Source organism: Temnothorax americanus, unplaced genomic scaffold (genome assembly GCF_048541705.1).
Source record: "Temnothorax americanus isolate GAGA-0224 unplaced genomic scaffold, ASM4854170v1 Scaffold3, whole genome shotgun sequence".
NCBI classification, from domain to species: domain Eukaryota; kingdom Metazoa; phylum Arthropoda; class Insecta; order Hymenoptera; family Formicidae; genus Temnothorax; species Temnothorax americanus.
The window spans coordinates 9,126,843-9,151,217 of NW_027509442.1; the positions used below are offsets into that span (position 1 = coordinate 9,126,843).

The 24,375-nt window shown below is 39.1% G+C and overlaps 1 protein-coding gene across 1 annotated transcript in view; it reads left to right on the plus strand.

Moving 5' to 3' along the window:
- The window catches only part of LOC143900659 (receptor-type guanylate cyclase Gyc76C), a 57,301-nt gene that overhangs the window by 12,748 nt on the left and 20,178 nt on the right, over positions 1-24,375 (plus strand). Inside the window, exons 2-4 of the mRNA XM_077412260.1 lie at positions 1,355-1,421; positions 12,137-12,521; positions 18,738-18,935. Coding sequence (XP_077268386.1) covers positions 12,177-12,521; positions 18,738-18,935 — 543 coding nt within the window. The 5' untranslated portion in view covers positions 1,355-1,421; positions 12,137-12,176. The remainder of the gene's footprint in view (positions 1-1,354; positions 1,422-12,136; positions 12,522-18,737; positions 18,936-24,375) is intronic.

Here is a 24,375-nt window from a genome sequence, read left to right on the forward strand (position 1 = left end):
ATAAAATTGAAGGGCATCTCGAGACTGTATGGTCCATCGCCGCGCCGCGACCGCGCCGATCGATAACCGCGCGCATTGCCGCGCGGTTCTGTTCTCCTGTTAGTCGAATATCCAAAGTCTGAACATTGCGCGCATTATTATAGATTTAGCTGCTACTGTAAATATTTATGTCCAGAATCAAGTTGTACGTTACGTTATCTTATATAAGTAATCTCTGATAGTCCATGGATCATTTATCCCGGGACAGAATAAATATATTTGCATATATCTATCGTGAACCGACCTGAACAAGTACCTACGGTCACGTCGAACGTTTTTTCAAGAATCAATGCCGTGACATTACTCGCTATAACGTGAATGCAATCATTTAAATTACATTACATAGGAGTGTGCGATAATAAGCGCGTTTGGTGACGATATTTCTTGTTGAGAACTGGAATAATTTTTCCCGATACAATTGAATTAAGGTGCGTGTTTCGAAAGGTTAAATATACCTCGGTAACTGCGTTTTATTCGAGGTTTTATTTCAGGATTTCGCTAAATAAGATTAACCGAAGAATAACCTTCCGTTTGTCCGTCTGCAGCTTATTAAAAGATTTTTTATTCTAAATTCTATTGCGGTTCTCGGAGAACCCATTCTTTTTTTTATTAGAAAGAAAAATAATTTAGTGAGTAATAAAAAGAATATTATTACGTGCATATAATGCGACTGTTATTGTAAATTACGTTGAATGTTTCGAGTTGTGTACATCGAGCTCGCTCGCATTATTCGCACGATTGGAAATCCGTAAGTGTCGCCTCAATTACGCGCGTGATTACATTTACGGCTGTGGAGGGCGGCGAGCGACGTGTAACACGGTGTTCATTAACGCGACACGTGCCAAACCGGTATGTTTAATCCCAGCACATTTAGTTCCACCCTATTATTATAGATTTCGCGTCCACTATTTTCACAACATCTCGGGGGCGGCGTTTCATCACCGCACAAATCACCCTTCGTCCGCCGCTTATCAATCGTATAGCAGATTGCCGTCGTGGACGTGATAATCTGCAACGTGTTTTTTAGGACCGATCAATTTTTCTTGCAGCATCTCTCACTCCTAGACGAATAATCTCTTATTAAGCTTGACTCTTTTCCGCTTTCGCGACATGTTCAAATTACTTATTTAAGGATATATGCGAGGCAAGTTTGTCCTCTTGTTAACATATTTTGCGTCTGGCGACGTAATAAAAAGACGCAAATATCATTTTTTGCCCGTGCGTTTTTGTTCCCATCTTTTTAATCGAACTTGTAATATATGTTTCGTATAGTTTCGTGTTTCATTTCTAATCATTACATCATTACATTTTGCAGGTGGCTTGACATCCATCAGGCTGAAACCGTGAAGGGAATATATTCGTCGCTCTGCGATGTTATTTAGGTAAGCTCCTCACTTATTAACGGCCGTTTTAATTGCGCTTTCTTTATTCTTTATCCATTTTTAAATTACATTTTAATGAGACAATATTTTTTAATATTTTTACTAATAAAAATAACACGTCGATGGTTCTTAATGGTTTATACCTTATATAGTTATTGAAAAATTTCGCGACGCGACGGATTGACAGATTGGTCGTTAAATTATGGGCTCCCGACAGTTTATAAATGACGGAACTTGTATTCATAATTGCAAATTAAATAGCATCATCTTAATATATAAGAAGTATAAATTAACATTTGTCTTAATCTTATATATCTATCAATAATTTGGCATATGTAACCCACATATTATCTGTTTATAAATACGAAAGGTAGAGAAATTTTTCTTCCGAGAAATTCAAGAGAACGACATAAGAGAATTATCATCGGATTAACTGAAAAGGAACTAAAACGCGTTGCGATGACACACACAGGCCGGTGTAGATATTAAATGTAAATTTTATTGATATGTATAAAAGAAAGGAGAGAGATTATCGCTTACCGCGTAAAACGATAATGGAACAAAGCTATGATTACACATACACATGCGCGCGAACACATACAGACATATTGTTTACGGCTGCGTTCGAAAACTTTACTCGGGTGCGCACCGTGTCGTTCTATCTTTGTTATTTACTAAAAGTTGAACAAGGACGGAAGGACGGTGCGGTGTGCTCCCGAGTGAAGTTTTCGAACGCAGCCTACCTCTCAGACCGTAAATTGTTAGACAATAATCTTTAAATTATAAACTTTTTTAGTTTATATTTTTTATATAAATAGCTACAATAAATAAATTAGTAAATGATAAACTCATTTTTTAATACCTTTTTGATTCTTGTGAATATTATCGGTACACAATCAATGCGTCGTATCTATAAATATATTAGTCGTAAAATTCTTTATCAAGTCTAAATTCTTCATTTCTTATATCTTAACAGTAAAATAATTGAAATGTGAAACAGCATGTACAGCTTTTGAGAAAGAAAAAAAATGCGATAGAAATAAACTTTGTTTGTAATATATCATAATCTATCAAGCTATCTTCCTAAAATATTTTGTCGAAAAATAACGAACAAAAAAAATTCTAAGACTATATTTCTTTGAAATTTTATGAAAATCTGTTTGACAATCTTCACACGATATGATAATGAACGGGATAGTCAAATAGAAATGATATAAATCAGGAATATAAAAATCATAAATCTGACGATTTGATTTATAATGCATCTCGCATTTCGAGATCAAAGCCACGCGAGTCATTGTAGCAGGCGGATGCAGGTAAGATAGGGAGCGCATCCAGATGTGTAGTGACTAATTGTAAGCCACACCCGGGTTCGTTTGCGGTAGTAACCTGAGATATTGCATCGGCACAAAACATACCGACTCAAAGAGCAGTCGCGATAATGACGAAGCCCCACACGTGCAAGCATCTTGTACTACATATCCGCCTATCGTTTTGCAATTATTTCCTTGCAATGTAATACATACCGCCGCGCCGTATTAGCGCGTGTTGTTTATATACATATCACGTGTACAAAACAGGCCCGAATGTAGTTCCGTGAAGTTGGCACCCGACTTTAACAAAATGAATTTAAAAAAAAGGAAATTGTAGCATTTTCTTCGTAGTTGTTTGTAGTAACAATAATTTTGTTTGTAGTTTTATCCATTTGGAAATAACAAAAAATTAAAAAAATCACTCTTACTCAAAATTGAGATATTTGAAATTTGTTTGCGCTATGTGTTTTAGAATCGTTTGTAGTTGTTTGTAGTAACAATAATTTCGTTTGTAGTGGAACAATTTAAAAGTTGCAATGTATTTGTAATAAACAAATTACGTATCTTTGTCAATTTTAAAGATATCTCGAATTCGCTTGCGTCACGTGTTTTAGAATCGTTTGTAGTTGTCTGACAAAAACGATTCTAAAACACATGGCGCAAACAAATTTCAAATATCTCAATTTTGAGTAAGAGTGATTTTTTTAATTTTTCGTTATTTCCAAATGGATAAAACTACAAACGAAATTATTGTTACTACAAACAACTACAAACGATTCTAAAACACATAGCGCGAGCGAATTTCAAATATCTCAATTTTAGGCAAGTGATTTTTAAAAATCTTTGTTTTTGCAAAATCGGTAAAACTACAAACGAAATTATTGTTACTACAAACAACTACAAAGAAAATGCTACAATTTCCTTTTTTTTTTAATTTATTTTGTTAAAGTCGGGTGCCAACTTCACGGAACTCCCGAAATGTATCACGCACGCTTCGTCGCCGACTCCGTTAATCCTGGCGCGAAACAGACGCGCAACACAAAACCCGATTGGCAGAGGCAATCGTTTCTTCCCCCCCCCCCCGATTAAATGTCGGTACATCATCGTCGCGACTTGTATGGAATAATGTTTCTTTTTTCTTTTAGCCTTTTTCTCATTGACTCAGCGTTTTCGATCGAGTTTATTTAAACATATTCGTGGTTCAATAAAAGAGAGTGAAGGAGAGAAGAGAAACGGATCGCTGTTTATCTAAAACGATATGTACCGCGAGTGTTGACCCTGGATTGCGTAAACACATGCCAAGCGCGTGTCACAGCTTCTCTCCATGCATAATTCGATTTTTTGCGTCGAATTCCGTTTCAGCGGAAACGGATACCGCATCAGAAGGCGAAAGTACTTTGACTCAAACTATAAGTTTAACATTTTTTAATAAATGTCGCTCGTACAAAACAGTTCGTATTATATTCCAGACAATACACCGCAGATGTGAGAGATATGGAAAAAGGTGCCTTTTAAACATTTTTTAGAGCATCTACTACCTATTTGGATACTTTTCAATGCTGATGCGTTATGTAAATTTTTTTTTATTTTATATTCCAGTTTTATTTTCCAGTTTTATTCTACTTCATATCTACAGTTTGGTATATTCATTTGCACTCTCTCTTGTGCCAGAGAATTATACTCGTTATCGTAATGAAGTAATAGTTTTCTGTACGATAAATATTCGGCAGCAAATAATTTCGGCATAAGAACGCTCGCATGTTTAACTTACGCATACTTAATCTTACTTCATCATTCAGAAATAATTTAGTCCAAACTGCCAGGCGGACGTAACGCACAAATAATATATATGCCTCAACAAACAACGTTATTTTTAGCCTTTTATCGACTTATATTTGCCTCGCGTACCAGTTACAGGTCTTTTTGCGAAAGACCTGTTGCGTCGTTATTAATAGAAAGTATTTTCTCACGCGGCAACTCGTTTGTTCTTCGCGAAACCTTCACCGCTACGATGTATCAATGTTAAAAAAAAATTTCGCGACATAATGTAAAATTTTCGCAGTTAGCATAAATTTCTTTTACGACGCGGCTTGCACGTGCGAGAGACAGAAGTGATTGATGCTTCGATAAAAAATATTTAAAAATATCCATCTATCTCTTAATAATAATCAGCGCGATAAGGATTTTTAAACGCAAAAGTATCAGGAAACGTAATAAATCTTACGAATTATAGCAGTGACAAACGGAAGGAACGGGCAAGCGCGACCTTCGCCGAACGCGTTTTGCTTTACGCCTCGTATGCCCGAAGACCGCATAATATTCCGCGGCTATTTTTAGAACGTATATATGCGTGCCCCGCATTAGTTGCCGGCATTATCGTGATAAAACGAGTATACGCGAGTCCGCCTACGTGGCTCGTCGATGCGATCGTTTTGAGATACACGATCTCTCCCCGTTCGCAAACATAGGCGTGACACCGTTTACCCGCCGTACTGTCTTCTTGAGCACGGGAAATTTAATCACAGGCTTTAATTCGTAAACATCGAATCGAGAGTGTCTCCCCTTCCCTCCCTCCACGTAAATTCTACGACCAACAAGGATTATTATGGCTTATTAAGTTGACAGATATCCGTCTGACGAATATCCATTTTTAAATTACATTTAAAAAAATGAGAGCAATATTTTTTAATATTTTTACTAATAATAATATAACACATCGATGGTTCTTAATGGTTATATAGCTTATAGTTATTGAGAAATTTCGCGACGCGACGGATTGACAGATTGGTCGTTATATTATGGGCTCCCGACAGTTTATAAATGACGGAACTTGTATTCATAATTGCAAATTAAATAGCATCGTCTTAATATATAAGAAGTATAATTTCGCGATATTTGTTGCAATGTCAATCCCACGTTGCGTACAAATTTCGTACAAAGAATATCGCGAAGTCGATAAGAAAGATAAGATTCAAATTCTTCAAGAGAATGGTAAGATATACTTTTTGAGAAACGTGTATGAATGTGCTCGACGATTGATTTTCTTCATAATACGTGTCACGAGACGTTCTCCGCGCCTAGTAAATCCGACGCTAAACATCCTAATTACATTAACCAATAATATATTAAAGCAAATAACTAGATATTAACACGTTTCATTTGCGCGGATTGTCCGCAACGTACCATTACATATTTCTACCGTCAGCATTGCGCGATTATTTTACAATTAATTTTCTACATATTCCGAGAGTCGGAAAATCGTTCAATAATCATAAAATTACACGTATGCGCACATATTAGCGGCGTACGTGAAAATTAGCTTCGCCTACACAACTTCGCGTTTCAATATACAGTCGTTTATATATACCCTGCCATGATAACTAAATGCTAGCAGAATACCGGCAATGTTCCAGCATATCCAAACAATACGCAGCAGAGCGTCTTCATTAAGCTTATTTTCTAGCAGCTCGATCGATCTGCTGCCACATTGTAATCGCAGAAACATAACAGAAACCGTTGTTTATGTATAATTGTTAAATAATCAACTTATTAATTTGCATATACAATAATAAATTCGTAAGTTTCGATTTCACCGAATCTTTTTCAGCCGTAACAACAATAATAAAACATTTAGGTTTGGTTGCACCAACGTCGCATAACATTTTATCTTAGCTTAATTCACTCTTCGTCTCTTTCTAAAGCCTCGTGTCCACGATGCTAGAAATTGCCCCGAGATCTCGGACGGAGAAAGAATTGACCAATCACATTTAAACAATTCGGCCAAGATCTCGGGGCGATTTCTAGCATCGTGGACACGAGGCTTTAGAAAGAGACGAAGAGTGAATTAAGCTAAGATAAAATGTTATGCGACGTTGGTGCAACCAAACCTAAATGTTTTATTACGTTACGGCTGAAAAAGATTCGGTGAAATCGAAACTTACGAATTTATATATTGTATATCATTTCTGACGCCCCATCCTTTTCCAACGATCGTTTCTCTCTCAACGAGTTTCAAGTACGTTGACACGCCGCGCCAGCCGTCTCTATCACTATAGAAGCTCGTTACGAAGACAAAAGTGCATGCAAACGTGCAGGGGAAAATATAAATAAATGGGAACAATTTTGACAAATAGTAAGGGAGACCCGGTCTCTCCTACACAAGTAATATTGACTGTAAAATATATAATAATACGTCGTACAAACTTTGATGACATTTTAGATAGCCGGAGCTCTTTTTGGTTTTAAATAAATAACGAACATTTTTTGAGTTTCTTATTTCAAATACGTAATTCAAATGATCTCAAACACCACATCTGTAAGTTTGGCTTCGTTATGAACTTGAGATAGCTTTGAAAATATTTTATTCACTGTGCGTCGAATTACAAAAGTTTTCCCCTACGTTCAGATACGCTCCGTTCGAGGCTCCGTTTCATTAAGGATGACACGCGTATTTATGAGAAATATTAACTAGGGGACCACCCCTAGTGGTAGTCGGGGATTTTTTAAATTGGCATCATATAACAGCCCTCGGTGTTAATGAAGCCCTCGCATGTATACGCTCTCGTATGTATAAGGCTTAATTATGTTCCATAAGATGTTTACGATATATGACGACCTATGCTTCAAAGCAGTTAGTGTAGCTCTGTTCTATGTATCCGGAATTTTTATTTGGACATTATCACAAACCCTGTAATTCTAAATATTATGTGTATTAGAATATATGGTATATCTGAGGAATTCGTCGGATGCGGAATTACTCCGTTATCGTAGGATCATCATACATCATAAACTTCCTCTTGGGACACCAGGTATATACGAGAGCTTAAGTTATATAAAGGGCTCACTCATCTCAGGCACAGAGGTTATTATATAGAGCAAGATTCTTCAGAATCCCCAATCAGACCAACTTAGGGTGGTTCCTATTAAGATTTAACGAAAATTATGGAATGTTGTATGGCGAAAATTATGTATTCGCCATTAAAGTTATCGGCAGATTTATTACTTGGATTAAGACACGTCAAGGAATCGATTATATGCACAACGTGTGTCAGAATAAGCGTTATTAAGCGACGGAGAAAATTAATACAAAACCTAAAGTCATTAATTAGCTGTAGGAAACGCTGTAGGGACGCGTATAGTATTCCAGAGACGAAATATTAATATTAATCTTGCTCCAAAATTCTAATTAAATCGACCTATCTATTGTTGCTCGGTCATTGGCCCTTTTTCTTTTTTAAAAGTTCAGATTATATTTGGCTTGTTTATAATATTGATTGATTGTATATCATAACGGTCGTGTTTTCTCATGTATTATTATTTGGTTTATTTGTGATAAGTTCGACAACATATTTATATCATCAAATTAATTACTCAGCTATCAGAAAGTTTGGCGCAAAAGTGCGCAACAATGTTCTTATTCTCCGAAAAGAAATCCTGAAACATTCTAAATATTACCTATATAAATATAAAACATTTTCGATATTTTTTACGCGATATATATTCCAATAAATCGGACGACCTTTCACAATCGCTGTCGATGCTTTTGCAATCGCGTACACGCGAGCGGAAGACACGCGCGGACAGATATCGTGTGTTTTCGTTACGTATACAATCTCCGCAATTTGTCTTATCGCCCTGAGGCCCTTTCGGCATAGCCGCGCGGAGCAACAAGTATGTCGAGCGCAATTAACACGAGCGAGAATGCATGTACGTACGCAGTTGCAACGAAAACTGCGTCTATCTGAATATTACATGCGTCTCCCTCTCTCGCTCTGCAATGCGTGTTTCAACTGTGCCTCGGCACGAAAGCACATACATTATCGCGCCGAGCGTGAGAAAATGTTTTTATGCACTTCAACAAAAACGCTCAAAGTTTAAAAGTAGAATTGATGCCCCTTTAATATTTATTGGTCCAAAAATAGTACTTGTTTATTTTCTTTTTTTTTTATGTAGCTCGGAAAGCATTTTATGCAACTTATTCGCAAAACAAATACTGTTCTTTTTATGTTTATAACAAATTTCCGATAGCTAAGAAGAAAAATCTCAAGTGTGTGAAACATTCAGCGAGAAACTGGTCTTGCGATTTGGAGAATTTATCTCTACATATAATAACATTACATATTTTCCTAAAATCGAATATTTATAAGATGTGGTACGTAATGCTAAAAAAAACGTGAATCGTAACGCGACAGGAGACATGTACACCTTACAATTCTTTCTACGAAACGTATTTAGATATTTGTATACGCGAGAGAGGAGATGCATCTCCGTCCGGTATATCCAATTCGCCGAACAGGCGCACAGAAATCGAGGAGCCGCAAGCCGGAGCGAACGGGCATGTTTGCGGTTCCGTGCGGCGGACGTGGATAACGCCGTGGACGGAGATAACATATTAAAATAGTACGCTGGTGTACGCGATAACACATACTTATAATATGCTGCGAGACGTCGTTCTTCTCTCGGCGATATTAAATCGCATTAAATGAAGCGATGCCGAGCGGTGGCAGCTTTTGTCGACGCCTCCCAGAGACGCCCGCGTCAAAGTTTGACTAGCGAGATTTATCTCGTTGCTTTAGGATCAGTCTCGCTACGATTAAACGAATCGACGATAAGATGCAACATCCTCCTTCGCGTTAATTTATCGATAAAATTAATTTATATGTACAATGTACATATATATATATTTCTAATCGTTGTATAATTATTTATATGCGCTTTCACACTATTGCTTTTCCTTTAATTCATCAAGCATGGTCTTAATATCGATTTGGCTATAAATAGTTCATTTTAATGTATAATTAAAAAATGACTAACCTTTGATTCGAATTTTAACGTTGTCGCAACTGCGACACAGACACGCACGATTGTCTATTTTCGTTTCAATGATAGTGCGACTTAATAGGCATGATTTGCATAAACCTCGCAAGGCCCAAAGTATATCGATGCGTTTGTATTCATCGATGCGAAGAGGAAGTATATTGGCGCAGAGATGAGAATATTACGAAAATGTTTTCTATTTATCATTTTGATTTTAATTGTAAATAAATAACTAATAAAGTAATGAACTCTACATTACTTTATTATTTATTTGTTTACAATTAAAAGCGAAATAATAAAAGAAAATATCGTATGCGTTGTCACATTACTTAATATGACAATGCATGCACACACATCGCGCCGGCAGGAATGCGTCGAATATATCGACTCACGCATACGTATAAAGGTGTAACTTGAAGCGCGGAACCGAGCGAGCAGGGAGAACAAAAATTAAACGATTAAACAAAAGTTAAACGATATTATTTCTTTAAACTATTCGTCGTCTCATTTATGTAATCGAGCTTATACTGATTTTATAAGATTTAAATCTTTTATCTCGTAAAAAAAGTGAAAGAAAACAACTTTCTTTTCCGCAATCGTCATAAATTGCGCGTCATTCGTTCAGAAGAAAGTGTGCATGATAAAATTAGAATAGAAGTAACTAAAAAACAGAGAAGTAACGGCAGAACGATGCAGTTTCTGCAAAATCGAATTATTTTCAATTCTCGTGTAAAGCGTTGTACTTTCTCTCTTTTTTTTCGTGAAACAACGATATTGCGACGGTGATTGCAATAATGAAAGCTAAAAAATGCAATTGTCGAGCGAGAGTCTCTCACCGAGAAGCGCGCGCCCACTCGTATCCACGCGATGTATCGTATTGCAGCAGCCCACCATATACAGGTGTGACAAACGATCAATGATGTAACGGTGGATCACGTCGAGGGGCCAGTCTGAAACTCTGAAGTGGCAATAGTGGCATAGCATGATCGAGAGGCACGGTAATGTTTCGTGCTAAATGTACTGATACATGCAACCCGAGACCGTCCTGTGTATCGTTACACGAGCCGGCTTTGTATATAGTTGCGAATAACCGAAATTATCTCCGACAATTGCTGAATCGGTCAAATTCTGAGGCTCAATCGATCGGGTTTGATATAGCATGACGCGACGATAGGACGAAAGGGGAAACTTGAACGCGTTCCTTTTGTTAACCTGAGCGACAGATAAATCTGCGGGCTTCGTGATTCTCGGCCATGATAAGTAACCCTCAAACACATGTGACTTACGGAACTCACAGTCGTGATCGAAACACGCTCGTGGCGATTTAATCTCTCAGTGGCGTCGAGTCTTGGTCGTTCAAAGATTTCCTTACGATCTTCACAGCGGCGCATTGCTGAAACGAGCCGATGCGTATTCATACAGATGTTTTCTTATCGGTTATCGTGTTACGGTAAATGTTGGAATTCATAGATAACTCTACTTGTATTTTTCCTCTCGGAATTGTTCTCACCGAAATTGGGTCACGTTATATAATTTCCGTTCCGACGCGTGAATAACTCGGGTAAATGTTTGTCTTGTGACAACTTCTTAGACTGTTTTGCATAAATCGTAAAGTTCTTAAAAATAGAGACAGAAATGTACGATGAAGATGCCGATGGTGCGTGACACGAATTGGCAGGATCACTTATAGGTGCATAAAAATTCTCACCGTTTACGAGTGCGATCGTCGTTAGATCGTCGATTCCGTTGTGCAAGAAAATAAATTCGATTGATTTACGAGCCGGTGTGGAGAAGGGAAGTTACGATCGTTTTACGCGCGTGATCGCAATACGTTTTGCAACATTTGCGACCGTCATATTTGCCTACCGCAACAGTGACAATGACTGTCGCTACATGTCAAGTTTCTTGACTCGTGGCATCCGGTTTACGCTAATGTAAACTTGCTTTATGGAGGATTTGCCTCTATCGACGCGCGAGCGAAAAACGAAATAACGCGTGCCTTGGAAAAATGTGTATATACGTAAATTAATTGAATATACGCGTCGCGTAGCGATATATTATTATAAAAGGATCGGCTATTATTAGCTAAGCACACAGATGGCATGTACGATGATTCATGCGAATAAATGCGTCCTCGCGATAAACGCAGTCAAGCGGGAAGACGCGCTTTATTCCACGTCACAGCCGCATCAGTACCAAGCACGGCCGGTTTCGCGCGCTTGCGATTGTAATCGCGGAAATTGTAACGTTCGTTACCTATACATACGCATTCAATATGCAGATGAATGCGGCCACATTCAACAGCTCCGAGAGATGTGGAGATAGCATTTTCGAACGTTAAGTCGATTATTCGGGAAGGATTTTACATATATGTATAACACAGCGATAACTGTCAAAATTTTAAGCTAATTTTTCTGTTCGATATTTTTTCATATTCAAAATGCATATCAATTTAGACATTTTAATATATGTTATTAATATGTTTATAACTTAATTAATATCTGTGTTTGTATATATATAACTGCATTCTCTTATCGTATCTCTCACTTTTTTTCACCGAGAAAACGTATTCCTTCGATTTTTCAGGTGAGCGGAAAGGAGGTGCTGAACGGTGGCGGCGGCGGCCATGCACCCCGGCCCGCCAATTAACCAGCCGAGCCGCCGCAGGCCTCGCCGTCGCCAGCATCCTCGCCATCAGCAGCTCCAACAAGAGCGCAATCTGCAGCGCGCCTTCCTGGTGCTGCTGCTACTGGCCAGCATCGGGGTCGCGGCTCGGGCCGAGCCGTCGGAATCACCGACGGCTCCGGCGGCTTGCCGGCAAGCGTTTCATAAAAATCTGTGGTCGGCCAGCAATGACACGGCTGTCCAACCGCGCAACTTGACAATCGGCTACCTTACAGCGATTAAGGGTGGCCTAAAGGACCGTCAGGGTCTCGCCATTTCCGGCGCTTTGACCATGGCCCTCGACGAGGTAAGATATTTATTGCTTTAAACTGACGATAGAGAATGAAATATCTGTCTTATTCGTGGACGTATTTTCTATTGGATTCGGACATCGTAAGTCGGGGTGTAAATTTTCCGGGGAGTCCTCCGGGGGGTCGACAGAGTTAATCGCGATGTCAACAATCGAGTTTGTAGAAACGATCGACTACTCCCTCGAGATTTCATTTTCGTTCGGCGCAATCTCGATTCCGTAACTATCCTCGTTCCTTTTCCCGAGACACATTCCGCTACCTGAAATTATAACGTATGTGTATACACGTAAGATGGAAACTAGTTATTTCGTCGAGATGCGGAACGTAACTCTTTTCTATCAAGCGTGTTTTCAAGACGCAAGATTGAAACGTCACGCGTTGTCGATCATGCGAATAGCATCTCACGCTCTCTAACGCGCTCTGTCAACCATATCGACCCTTTAATCGGAGAAGGTCGTCCACGCGGAAACGCGATCGATAAGACGTGCGTAAAATTATAGATTTCGGCGAGTCTTTTAAGGAAAAAGTCGAGACTTTGGTGGGATCTCATTATCTCGACAAAACAGCGTGAAGTCAGAAAAAATTGATTGTGGGAACGACTCTACTTTGTTGGTTTAACTTACGTTTAATTAAATATAAGCTCAATTAAGATGTCTTCACGCACGATTTTTCTTTTTTGCGCGATTAAAAAGTTCTCACAATTAGTTTTCGGATCTCTGGAGCATTTCTTTGAATCTTCTAAAAAAAAAAAAGATTTCTTTGCAGATTAATGTTCTTTAAAACGAATCTTGATATCGCGAGTGACAGCAAGTGGCCTGATATAAGCAAGCATACCTATAATAAAGCCACCGCATATATGCGTCCGTTCCACGGAGTCTCCCGATTCCCGTGGTGCGCGGTGGAGGGAGGATATCGATCCTCAACTCTCTTGGGGTCCATTGCGGGAAGCTGTACCTTGATTCTGCCGTAAGGCCAGATTGTTCGCTGCCCTTCCCCCCGCTCTCGCTCCAAAAGCCTCGATAATTCATTCCGGCGGATCTCCTTTCCCTCCATCAGCCCCCCGTGCATCCACGGGGGACCGTGAGACCGTTTTCGCCCGGGCGTGCTGCACGATAAAGAGGAAGTAAAAAGAGAAAGGTACCTGGCTCCCGCTCGCCGCCGCCGTCGTCGTCGTTGCGAGGGCAAAAGTGACCGGGCGATTCCTCTTCGATGGCCGAACGAGCGCCAAACGGGCTGGATAGGGTCGGGGGAAACGCGCCGATGCCGATGCCTCCGTAAGGGTTTAAAAATACAAGACCGGCGTTATTCGCCGGTCCGCCCACGCGTGGCGGCAGAAACGGCGCTCTCTCGCGAACCGTGAGAAGAATTCGCTCGCGAGGTTCGGGAACACGTACCCGCCGCCGCCACCTCCCTCATCCCGTTCTCCTCTTCCTTTCCCCTAGCCAGCCTCCTCACCGTTCTTTTTCTTTCTCAAACCTGCCTGCACTCTTGCAACCTGCGACCACGTGTGAAGAATCGAGAGGTTTCGAGAGTGAGAAAGGGGATACGAGGTGAAGAAAGGAGATAGAGAAATATGCGAAGAGTTTATATATTTATATAAACAGCGCGTAACCGCTAACGTTTGTGAATCAAGCTTTATTCTAGCGAACAGAGGCCGACATTGCGCGATAGCGATGCTTACTCTTGCGTGGCATATCGGAGGATATAAATAAACGGCCGCAAAGCTCGACTCGTTTCCTGCACCTTTCGACTCGCTGAAGGCGCGGGCATATACATCGCCGTGAAGAGAATCATTATGCGTTGCAACTGCACGCGGTGCATCGAACTGTCGAAAGAGAAATTTTGTCGCGGCCCGCAACAACGAATATCGTTCCAATAAGTTAATTTTTTTCGTTTTTTAACTATATTTCTAATAATTTTTGCTAATTAAAGCATTTCTATCATTACTAGAGGATTATTTACAAAATGGAGAAAAGAAACGCCGAACAAATACGAGGAGTCAGAATAGATAAGTTAAATAAACACAAAAAATTCTCATTTTGTCCTATATGTCTAAATCGTATAAATCGTGCGCGATTCGTCGAAATGAGTTTATTGTCCTACCATGACGTGCGATAACTGGATGTATAAGTACATGAAAGTGTAAAGCGGCACGGCATTACACTTTCGTTCGGGGATGAATATCCATGCACCGTTGATAGTAATAGGGGATTATAAAATCGAGCAATACCAATCCGGCCTTCGGGGGCGGAAAGGATCAAAAGCGGATTTTCCTCTTGAATTGTTCCCATTTCGATTTTCGCGTCAAATGAAGTGAGCATTTGTTTCCTTGTGTCTTGTTTAAATAAGGGAGACCCCTTATTTAAAACTTATAAACCGTGCGAATCGTCGATCCTATCATGACGTGCGATAACTGGATGTAGAATACATGAAAGTAAAGCGGCGCGGCATTACGTTCGGGGATGAATATCGCGTCGACAGTAATAGGAGAGTATAATATAAAAGCGTCGAGCAATATTAATTGGGCTTCTCCGGGTGCGAGAAGAATCAAGTGGATAAATTTCCCGTCGAACTCTTCGCATTTCTCTATCTCCGTTCTTCTCCTCGTACCCCCTTTCTCACTCCCGAAATCTCTCGATCCTTCACATGTGGTCGCAGGTTGCAAAAGTGCAGGTATATATATTATATACGATGACAATACGACGATCTATTTTACACATGACTGTGACAGAACCTCGAATTCCGTCCTTTTAAGAAATTAAAATGTCTCGTATACCGTTATATATAGCATCAAGCTATTCTTTTTATAAAACGCGAGACGCAGATCAAGCGTATGTAAGTCTTGCTTAATGCCGGGTTCGCTCACCGCGATCGCAAGTGCAATGCAGATGCAGGTGCAACAGCACACCGCCTTGCGTCCAGGCTTCGCCCGCGGACACGCGTGGTAAAAAAAACAACGGTAAATAAAAATCGTGGAATTTGCGCTCGCTGTACACACTCCCACGACGTAAACTAGCTCGACTCTCGGTTCGATATATTAGTAAATAGAACGAGCGTTAATTGGCTATCTCGCATAATCAAAACGAGGGAGCCTGAGCTGCGTCGTAATGGGCGCGGCTCTAAGCGCGCAAATCGCATTCATAATTATCCATTCGCGCGCGGCCAACACACACACACACACACACGCATACGGCATGTGAATTGCACACGCGCCTTCTCTATATTAATAAATAATAAGGCGCGCCAGTGTACAACGTCGCTACTGTTGACCCGGCTTCCTTGATAAAAGAAGTCGATTTAACGAGCCGCGGATTAAGGAGGAACGCCAAACTTTCACCGCGTCGGGACGCGGGAGATGAAATGATGAAAATGACTATAGTAGAAACTCAATAATATTAGATTTCGTCGTTTTATTCTACCGCAAATGTATTCTCTCCGCGTATTTACGGATTTACGCGCGGGTATTATTCGAAATATGAAGAATATCAATGTCAATGACGGGCAATGACATTGCGGTATGACGATAAAATTTCTTTGATGATGAAGGATATTTAATATTTACACACGTTTGGACTTTATTCGTTTTATAAATGAGATACATCAACGCGACACGTGATAAGCGATAGCGTTGCCTGAGCGATATTATGCAGTTTCAAATGTCATCATTAAACTGTTTCAAAAAGAGGCGCCATTCTCTCCCGGATTATATGGATGCCTCGCACTCTCGATTTCGCGAATGCGGATACGATCGACAAATCACGCTACAAATCAGATTATTAATGTTTATAGATTATTGCGAATCAAGAACACGAGATATCCAACGAAAGGATTTTTTGTTATAACGCCTCTGTCGAACCGTTTTGAACGATGCTTTAACAATTGAAACTGCACAAATTCACTCGCGCAACGCTATCGTTTATCGTGTGTATCGCGTTGATATATTTAATTTATAAAAGCGCACGAAGTATAAAGGGTATAAAACTAAATTCAATACACTTTTATCGTTAACGGAATTTTTATCACGTTATACCGCAATAATCGTTTGATCAATGGGATTAAATTTTATTTTACCGACGTATCTACATATCTTATGCTAATTTATTCTTTAAATGGGGTTCTATCGTTTATTTATTTCAATAATCTGTGTCACCTTGTTTGACGTGAGCTAATTGATTACTCTACATCGGTGATTCCTTTCGCAAACACTTAATTTTCGTGCGAATGACTATAATGAAGCCGTCAGATTCTTTTGCCTTATACGCGTTTAACGCTATCGTTCATCTTCTTTCTCTCTATTAAGAAATTTCCGCAAAGCACGCGTGTGCTTTAGAACGTGTAAATTTATCGTACAAGATAATTACAAGATATCGCGAACCTTCCCACTTGGATATAGCGGTAATAAATTGTACAGGAAAAACCATGAATTTATAATAGCGTGTAATTTTATAATGCACCTTACGGAATGTCTAATCTCGATCTATGGTATTGATATAATTATTAGGTACGAATTCTATCGCGCAAATTATTACGTGCCATCTCGTTTACATCCTATAGGAATAACCTGGCCCGAAGAATAGTATCAAATAAAAAAATAAAAATGTCAAACTGGTACCTTTCCAATTAATCTCTAGTAAAATCGTTTCGTATTTTTTATAGATTTTAGATTTTTGTAAATTTGAAAATATTTAAAAAGTTCTTAAAGATTTTGTCGCACTTAAAAAATATTATCTACGTAAATTGCTTCACGATTTGTAAATCGATAATAAACAATTGTATCGTAAAACCGTACGAGAATTCGAGATGGCATTCGTGCAATCGGGGAGATATCTCTGCGTCTCCATCGTGAATGAGCCGAATACTTTCTTCGTGAAATCGCGCAATTTGAACTCCGCTGACAGAGTTCCGTTAACATTAATCGGTAACTTTCATACGCCGTCATGTGTATCGCGATAGACCCGCGTCCACACACGTGCGGCACACTTCGATATTTGTTCCGCCGCGCGACTACAGTGGGAACAGTTCGATACACAAATCTGGTCTCTATAAACGCTCGTGCACAATGCGACCGCGACGGCGGCCCGCAATAAAGGATTTATTGCACGTGCGAACTTTTCAACGGCCGTGCCGCCGTCGACGGTTATAGTTTCAGCTCGAATTGCCAGGCATGTAAATTGGCTTCGCCGGGCGAAGTGACTCTACTCGGAAAACTATTGTTCGCTGGAATTCATATTTGCATAACGACATCGCGAGCGCATGATGCGGACGCGAGCCGTATATACGAATGGACAGCGGTAAATAAAACAAGAACGTTGTTAGCGACGTGTATGCATCGATGTAACCGCGATTATTACGGCGAACACGTGTAAATCAGAGGCGATTCTCCATTTATTGTAACGCAGATCGAACTTCATCATACGTATAAACTTTATCGGTTACAATAAATTTTGTCGCGTGAAAGTTATATATGCATAGTTTATTGCTTCAAAACAGTTTCATTATATGTATTATAATTATATATTTCGAGATGCAATTTTCCAAATATTTTGTTTCATATGCAAATTTGCGAATATGTAAATATTTTATACCACCCGCATATACCAAATTTTCCAACTTGGCCGGTTGATATTTTGATCTTTTGATTATTAATAAATATTTTCATATTAAATTTCAACATTGAGTGTTTTAATGTTAAATAAATGTTTAATAAATTTGCTTCGCATTGCATTTCGTACGGTATATGGGTTACCGGTGACACACGATGGCACGGAACGTGTTAATTTCAAGAATCATCTGTAAACATTTATATATAGAGTTAAACGCGCATTAGTTACGTATATGCATTCGTATATATCATGATACAATAGTGTCTAATAACAAAATTTTTGGGAAATTGCACCTCGAAATTGAGGCGAATTCTACGCCTTTTTATAATACATATAATGAAACTGTTTTGAAGCAATAAACTATGCATAACTTTCACGCGACAAAATTTATCGTAACCGATAAAGTTTATACGTATGATGACGTACATTATTTTTTTCCTCATAATAATAATTGTTTTGTAATTATTATGGAATACAATTTATATTTAACATAAATGAATATACTTATATATGTGGGTTACTGACGATCCATGCGGCGTAGAAAAAAAATTAACATAAAATTAATAATTTTTTTATGTTCCCGGGCCTTAACTCTCAAATCTGTTCCAGATTAACAATGATCCAAACATTTTGCCAAATGTGAGACTGGTAATGCGATGGAGCGACACAAGAGGAGAAACCGTCGAAGCTACAAGAGCGATGATCGACATGATCTGCGACGGGGTTGTAGCCTTCTTCGGGCCGGAAGGGTCTTGTTACGTCGAGGCCATAGTTTCCGAATCTCGCAACATACCGATGCTTAGTTACGTAAGTAATTTCAAGCTTTTATTAGTTTAACGAAACTCCCGCACTTGTGCGGACGCTTACCTGGCCTACGTTGCGTCGTGTCGCGTTGACATTGCTGCGATATCTGACGCGGCTAGTCTTTTTCTTTATTCCCGCGAGTCTGTAGGATCGTGTCTTTTTCCGTAGCCGTTAAGCGGTCGGACAACCAGGATGACAAAACAGCTGAACACGGAGGCGGCAGCCTACCGGGCGTCCGCGCATTTCTTCCAGAAGGAGAAGGACCGGTCTCGGCCTAGGCTTCGGTATCGAGGTCCTGATGAAGCCGCGCTGATGAAGAGGCCGACAACGATAGCAGAAGCCACTACCGTCAGTAGTGGTATAGTATTATAATTTTTTAAAAAACTTGCAACAACTTTTTAATTGTCCGCTTTGACTGTCGCATGTCGGAAGCGGAACTGGAACAATTCTCGAAGTCACAAATCCGCATGTCACTTTTCGGCAGCAAGTCTCCATTGCTTTTTTGTGCACTATTTTTTTCTTTTTTCGAAATATACTAGTAAATCTAAGGAACAATATAAATCCAACGAGTTTTTTTTGCACAAAATTGCTAATTTATAAACAAAACTGTTTTTAGTTTTGCTCTATGCGATCAAATGTGTTTTCATGAGTGTTCTTGACTCTAGATACTAGAGTCCCTATATAAGATGCGAGACGCTATTTTGTTACAAAATATCCGCAGTGGCCAGACTCTTATATAGGGACTCTAGGGGTATCAAGCTAGTATATAAATAATATATATTGACTTTATTATATGTATATTATATAAAATTTAATTACGTGCGCGACTTATATTTGCATGATTGTATTTTCCGAACGTTTCTATCGTGAGAGCCATTCTACGATACGTCGCAAACTCGATACGCATGCTAACTCGATTCTTACGCGTATCAGCATCGTCCGTTAATTAAAAGCTATTGTAGATGCGATTATTAATAACGCGAAACCCGCGATATTAGTGACGCTGTATAAAGGAGACGGAGGAGCAAAATGAATATAGACAGTCGAAATCTCGTGGCGCGTCATTATCGCGGTGATTTCATGCAGGCTCGAGGGGAGAAGATGCCGGCTGAAAACGATTTTCGCCAGCGTGAGAACGGCGGGGTTGTAGGGCTCTGACAAGGTGAAGTCGAAGGAGACGGTCGGCGCGGGGCGCGAGAGAGCGGCGCGGCGCGGCGGTGCTTAACGAAGGTGGTTAGGGGCGGCGAAAGTGCGCCCGACAAATTGAACACCCGCGGCGTGACAACATAATTATGGGCTGTGCACGCATGCATTGCACGCTGGTACGATATGCGTGCTGTATCACGGCGGAGCAACGCGGTGATTCGCGCCGCGCGCGAAACGATATTATCGGTACAAAAAAGAAAAAGGGAGAAAGAGACAGAAATGACGTGTCCACTAGTCTTTCACCCCCCAAAAATATTCTATTGTTTAGCGGCTCTCGCTTGATTCTAGAGGATTTTCCTCTGACATACGGCCTCAAGATGTTCGCGACTGGCAACGCATTGTTTTCGACGTATCGTAGAATGGCCCTCACGATAGAAACGTTCGGAAAATACAATTAAATATAAATCGCGCACGATTAATTAAATTTTATATAATATACATATAATAAAGTCAATATATATTATTTATATACTAGCTTGATACCCCTAGAGTCCCTTATATAAGAGTCTGGCCACTGCGGATATTTCGTAACAAAATAGCGTCTCGCATCTTATATAGGGACTCTAGTATCTAGAGTCAAGAACACTCATGAAAACACATTTGATCGCATAGAGCAAAACTAAAAACAGTTTTGTTTATAAATTAGCAATTTTGTGCACAAAAAAACTCGTTGGATTCATATTGTTCCTTGGATTTACTAATATATTTCGAAAAAGGAAAAAAATAGTGCACGAAAGAAGCAATGGAGACTTGCTGCCGGAAAGTGACATGCGGATTTGTGACTTTGAGAATTGTCCCAGTTCCGCTTCCGGCAACATCTAATGCGACAGTCAAATCGGACAATTAAAAAGTTGTTACAAGAGTTTTTTAAAAAATTATAATACATACCACTACTGACGGTACTGGCTTCTGCTATCGTTGTCGGCCTCTTCATCAGCGATATGCTGCAATATGGTGGATTTCACTTAAAATTTTGCAGTGTCCCAAGGGGGCACCGACTAAAGAATTTCAAATAGAACCCCTCATATTGTAGTATATTTTAATAACTTTAATGTTTTGATACTGGAATAAAATTCACCCCAAGGGCTCATTCCCCGATAAAAAAGCTATTTTTGAGGGAGGGATGGGCGAACATACAGTGAACACGGCGGAGGGTTGTTTTATCAGACCATTGAATCTCCCTTTGATCATCGTCGTTTTGTTGTGGTAAATACGTGTCTTGTATTGCTCTGTTCGTACGTTTTTCTTTAAAAAACTTATAATTTACGTTACAAAGCGCTTGAAATTTTAAACATTTCAAAATTTCAAATATTTCAACAAAAATTATTATTTGCAAGAAGCTTTGAAACATATAAAACTCGAATCTGAAATACATATTATCTTATTTTTGATGTAGATTTATCAGTTGTAAGCGGATCGAAACCGATGGTTAGTCAACCGTGACAATTCTCTCTCATATCCATCGCCTGTCGTGAATTTCTATAGCAGCGTGCGCGCGCGCGCGCGTTCTAGTTGGTATATGTTTCAGTGAATTTGAACGCGGTTGATTTCACTTTTCGACACCGTTTTTTGTCATCTGACAATAGAGTACTCTGCAGCCGAAAGAAATCCGTTTTATAAAGGGGTTTACATGGATCTCGTAATCGGTTTACATATTGATACGACGTCGTATCGTTGACAGATTTACTGCTATAAAAGCTCTTTATTGCCTTTGAAACTAAATGGACCTGTTGCATTCAAATAACTAAACCCGGATAAAGTTACTCTATGACGTAATATATTTCTTCATTATATTATATATAAATATATAATTTATACTTAAAGTATTTTTAAGTAAAAAAACAAATATTTATATTGAAACTTAATTTTTCTTAAAATTTTCTTAAAATCTTTTATGTATTATTCAGATTAAAATATAATAAATATATACAAAAATAATGTAAAACGTTTTAGATTAATTTATAACAATTATTTTATTACTTGTTATTTTTTTTCTAAGCATCTACACATACGTTTCTATTAACTTTCCGGCGGGCGTGCCCTTGTGTAAAAAATTAACATTATCCGTAAAGTAATCATTATGACGGAAGAAAGTGAGACGCTGTGCGAAATCTCGAAGTTCCGGTTTATGTAAAATATTTTTCGAATAGTTCTGAGCATATAGCATTTTCTAAAGAGTTCCCGGCACTAGCAATATATGTTGTATGATTTTTTAAATAAATTAATGTCGCTCGAAAAAGGAGTACGTACTAGAACTCGTATGAAACGTTGTCTGGTTGACTATTAGGTACCGGTTAATTAAAATATAACACAAAGGTCCTAACGCTCGGAACTCTTTAGAAAATGCTTTTTAAAAATTTTTTTACATAAACCGGAACTTCGAGATTTCGAACGCCGTCTATTATAATAAGAAAATTTTTAGATAAAAATCGGGAATTGGAAAGCATTAAGTAAGCAATAAAATAGCAGTGTAACCATCAAACTCACGAGTATCAGCATATCAGGGTCGAATGTCAGGATGGAGGTCGATCCTCCGTCTTGCAGAGCAGGGCGATCAATATAATGCTGCTGCGTTGGAGGGAATAGCGAGAATGGCAAACCTCTATCCTGACATACGGCCCTAATATTATATGCTGATACTCGCGAGTTTGATAATGGTATTGCTTACTTAATGCTTCCCAATCCCCGGGCAATTTTCATCTGAAAATTTTCTTATTAGACGGCGTCTAATATGAATGGAGCGGGCCAGTCCGTTAACGCAGCAGCACTATTAATCAAACGGAGCTCGATTACCTGATGTTTAACGCTCCAAAGGATTCGTCCACTTAATGCTTCACCGAGGAGGGCAATATAAATGAAATAGAGATGATAGGAGACCAAGATAAAATAATTAAGAAAAAGGAACCACACGTATACGCGCGCGCGCCCAAAACAGAAAAGAAAGAAAATCTGCGGGTTTAAAATTTTAGATGGAAATCGCCCGGAAATTGGGAAGCATTAGGTTAGTAAGTATCTTTTGTGATAAAATGTGACCAAACTCACGAGCATCATAGCCATCATATAATATCAGGGGTAAATGACAGGGTGGAGGTGTTGAGCTTCATTCGATCAATAATGTTGCTACATGAAAGTGAATGCATGAAAGGGAATGCATGAAAGTGAATCTATCTAACGCGCGCGTTTTTTGTTTATACGTGAGGTATTTTTTCTCAGAGCTGTATCAGCGTCGGTGATATATGCGTGTGGAGAAACTAAGCGCCACTTAAAATCAACCGAGGTTGGCACAACATCTGTTCCAGCATCGCGCTCCGACGATCGTTAAATCTTCTTAATCGCTCGTCTCATTTAATAGCGTCCGCGTGCTGGACGACCAGCGACGATTCGTCGTTGGTCCCGCCGCCACCGGTTCATTAGCTTCTCGCTCTCGTCTCGTAAGTCTGGCGCGACATTCTATTGCTCTTAGGCTTCTAAACCAAACTCCGTCCGTGCGTCCGAAGAAGCGCGATTAGCGGTTCAGATTCGAGTTTTATATGTTTCAAAGCTTCTTGTAAATAATAATTTTTGTTGAAATATTTGAAATTTTGAAATATGTTTGAAATTTCAAGCGCTCTGTAACGTAAATTATAAGTTTTTTAAAGAAAAACGTACTGGCGATCAGTGCTGTATAGCGGCGTATTCGGTGAACGCATAGTAATAATTTTACGATGACATTTGCTTTTACCACTATAAAAAAAAACAATTTGTCGTAAAGCGTCTAGTTTTCGTGAGCTTTTTTTAACAGTATTTACAAATGACAAACATTTCGGTCTTTGATAGACCCTCTTCAGTGTCGCATAAATAAAATAAAATAAATTAGAAGTGTAGATAACAATAGTTTTGTCAAATGGGGATTTTTATTACATCTGACTCAGGTAGCCGGTCACCACCGACGTTTACTCTTATTTGACTTTATTTTATTAAATTTATTTTATATCTGGAGAGCTTAAGCGTTATTTATTGGATATATATTATATTATGTAGTTCAATTTCATGATTTTTAAAGGAATAAGTTTATTGCATAATTCATTTATGCTTTATAGTTTAGATTTTATCTATATAAAGATATAGGTACACATGGATGACGGGTGGAAGGAAGGATACATGAGACGACTGCAAAAGAGAAGGAAGGGAGGGGTTGTTGTAAATGAATATGGGGTAGTGGAAGAAAGGATGTAGAAAGGGAAAAGGATACATGAGA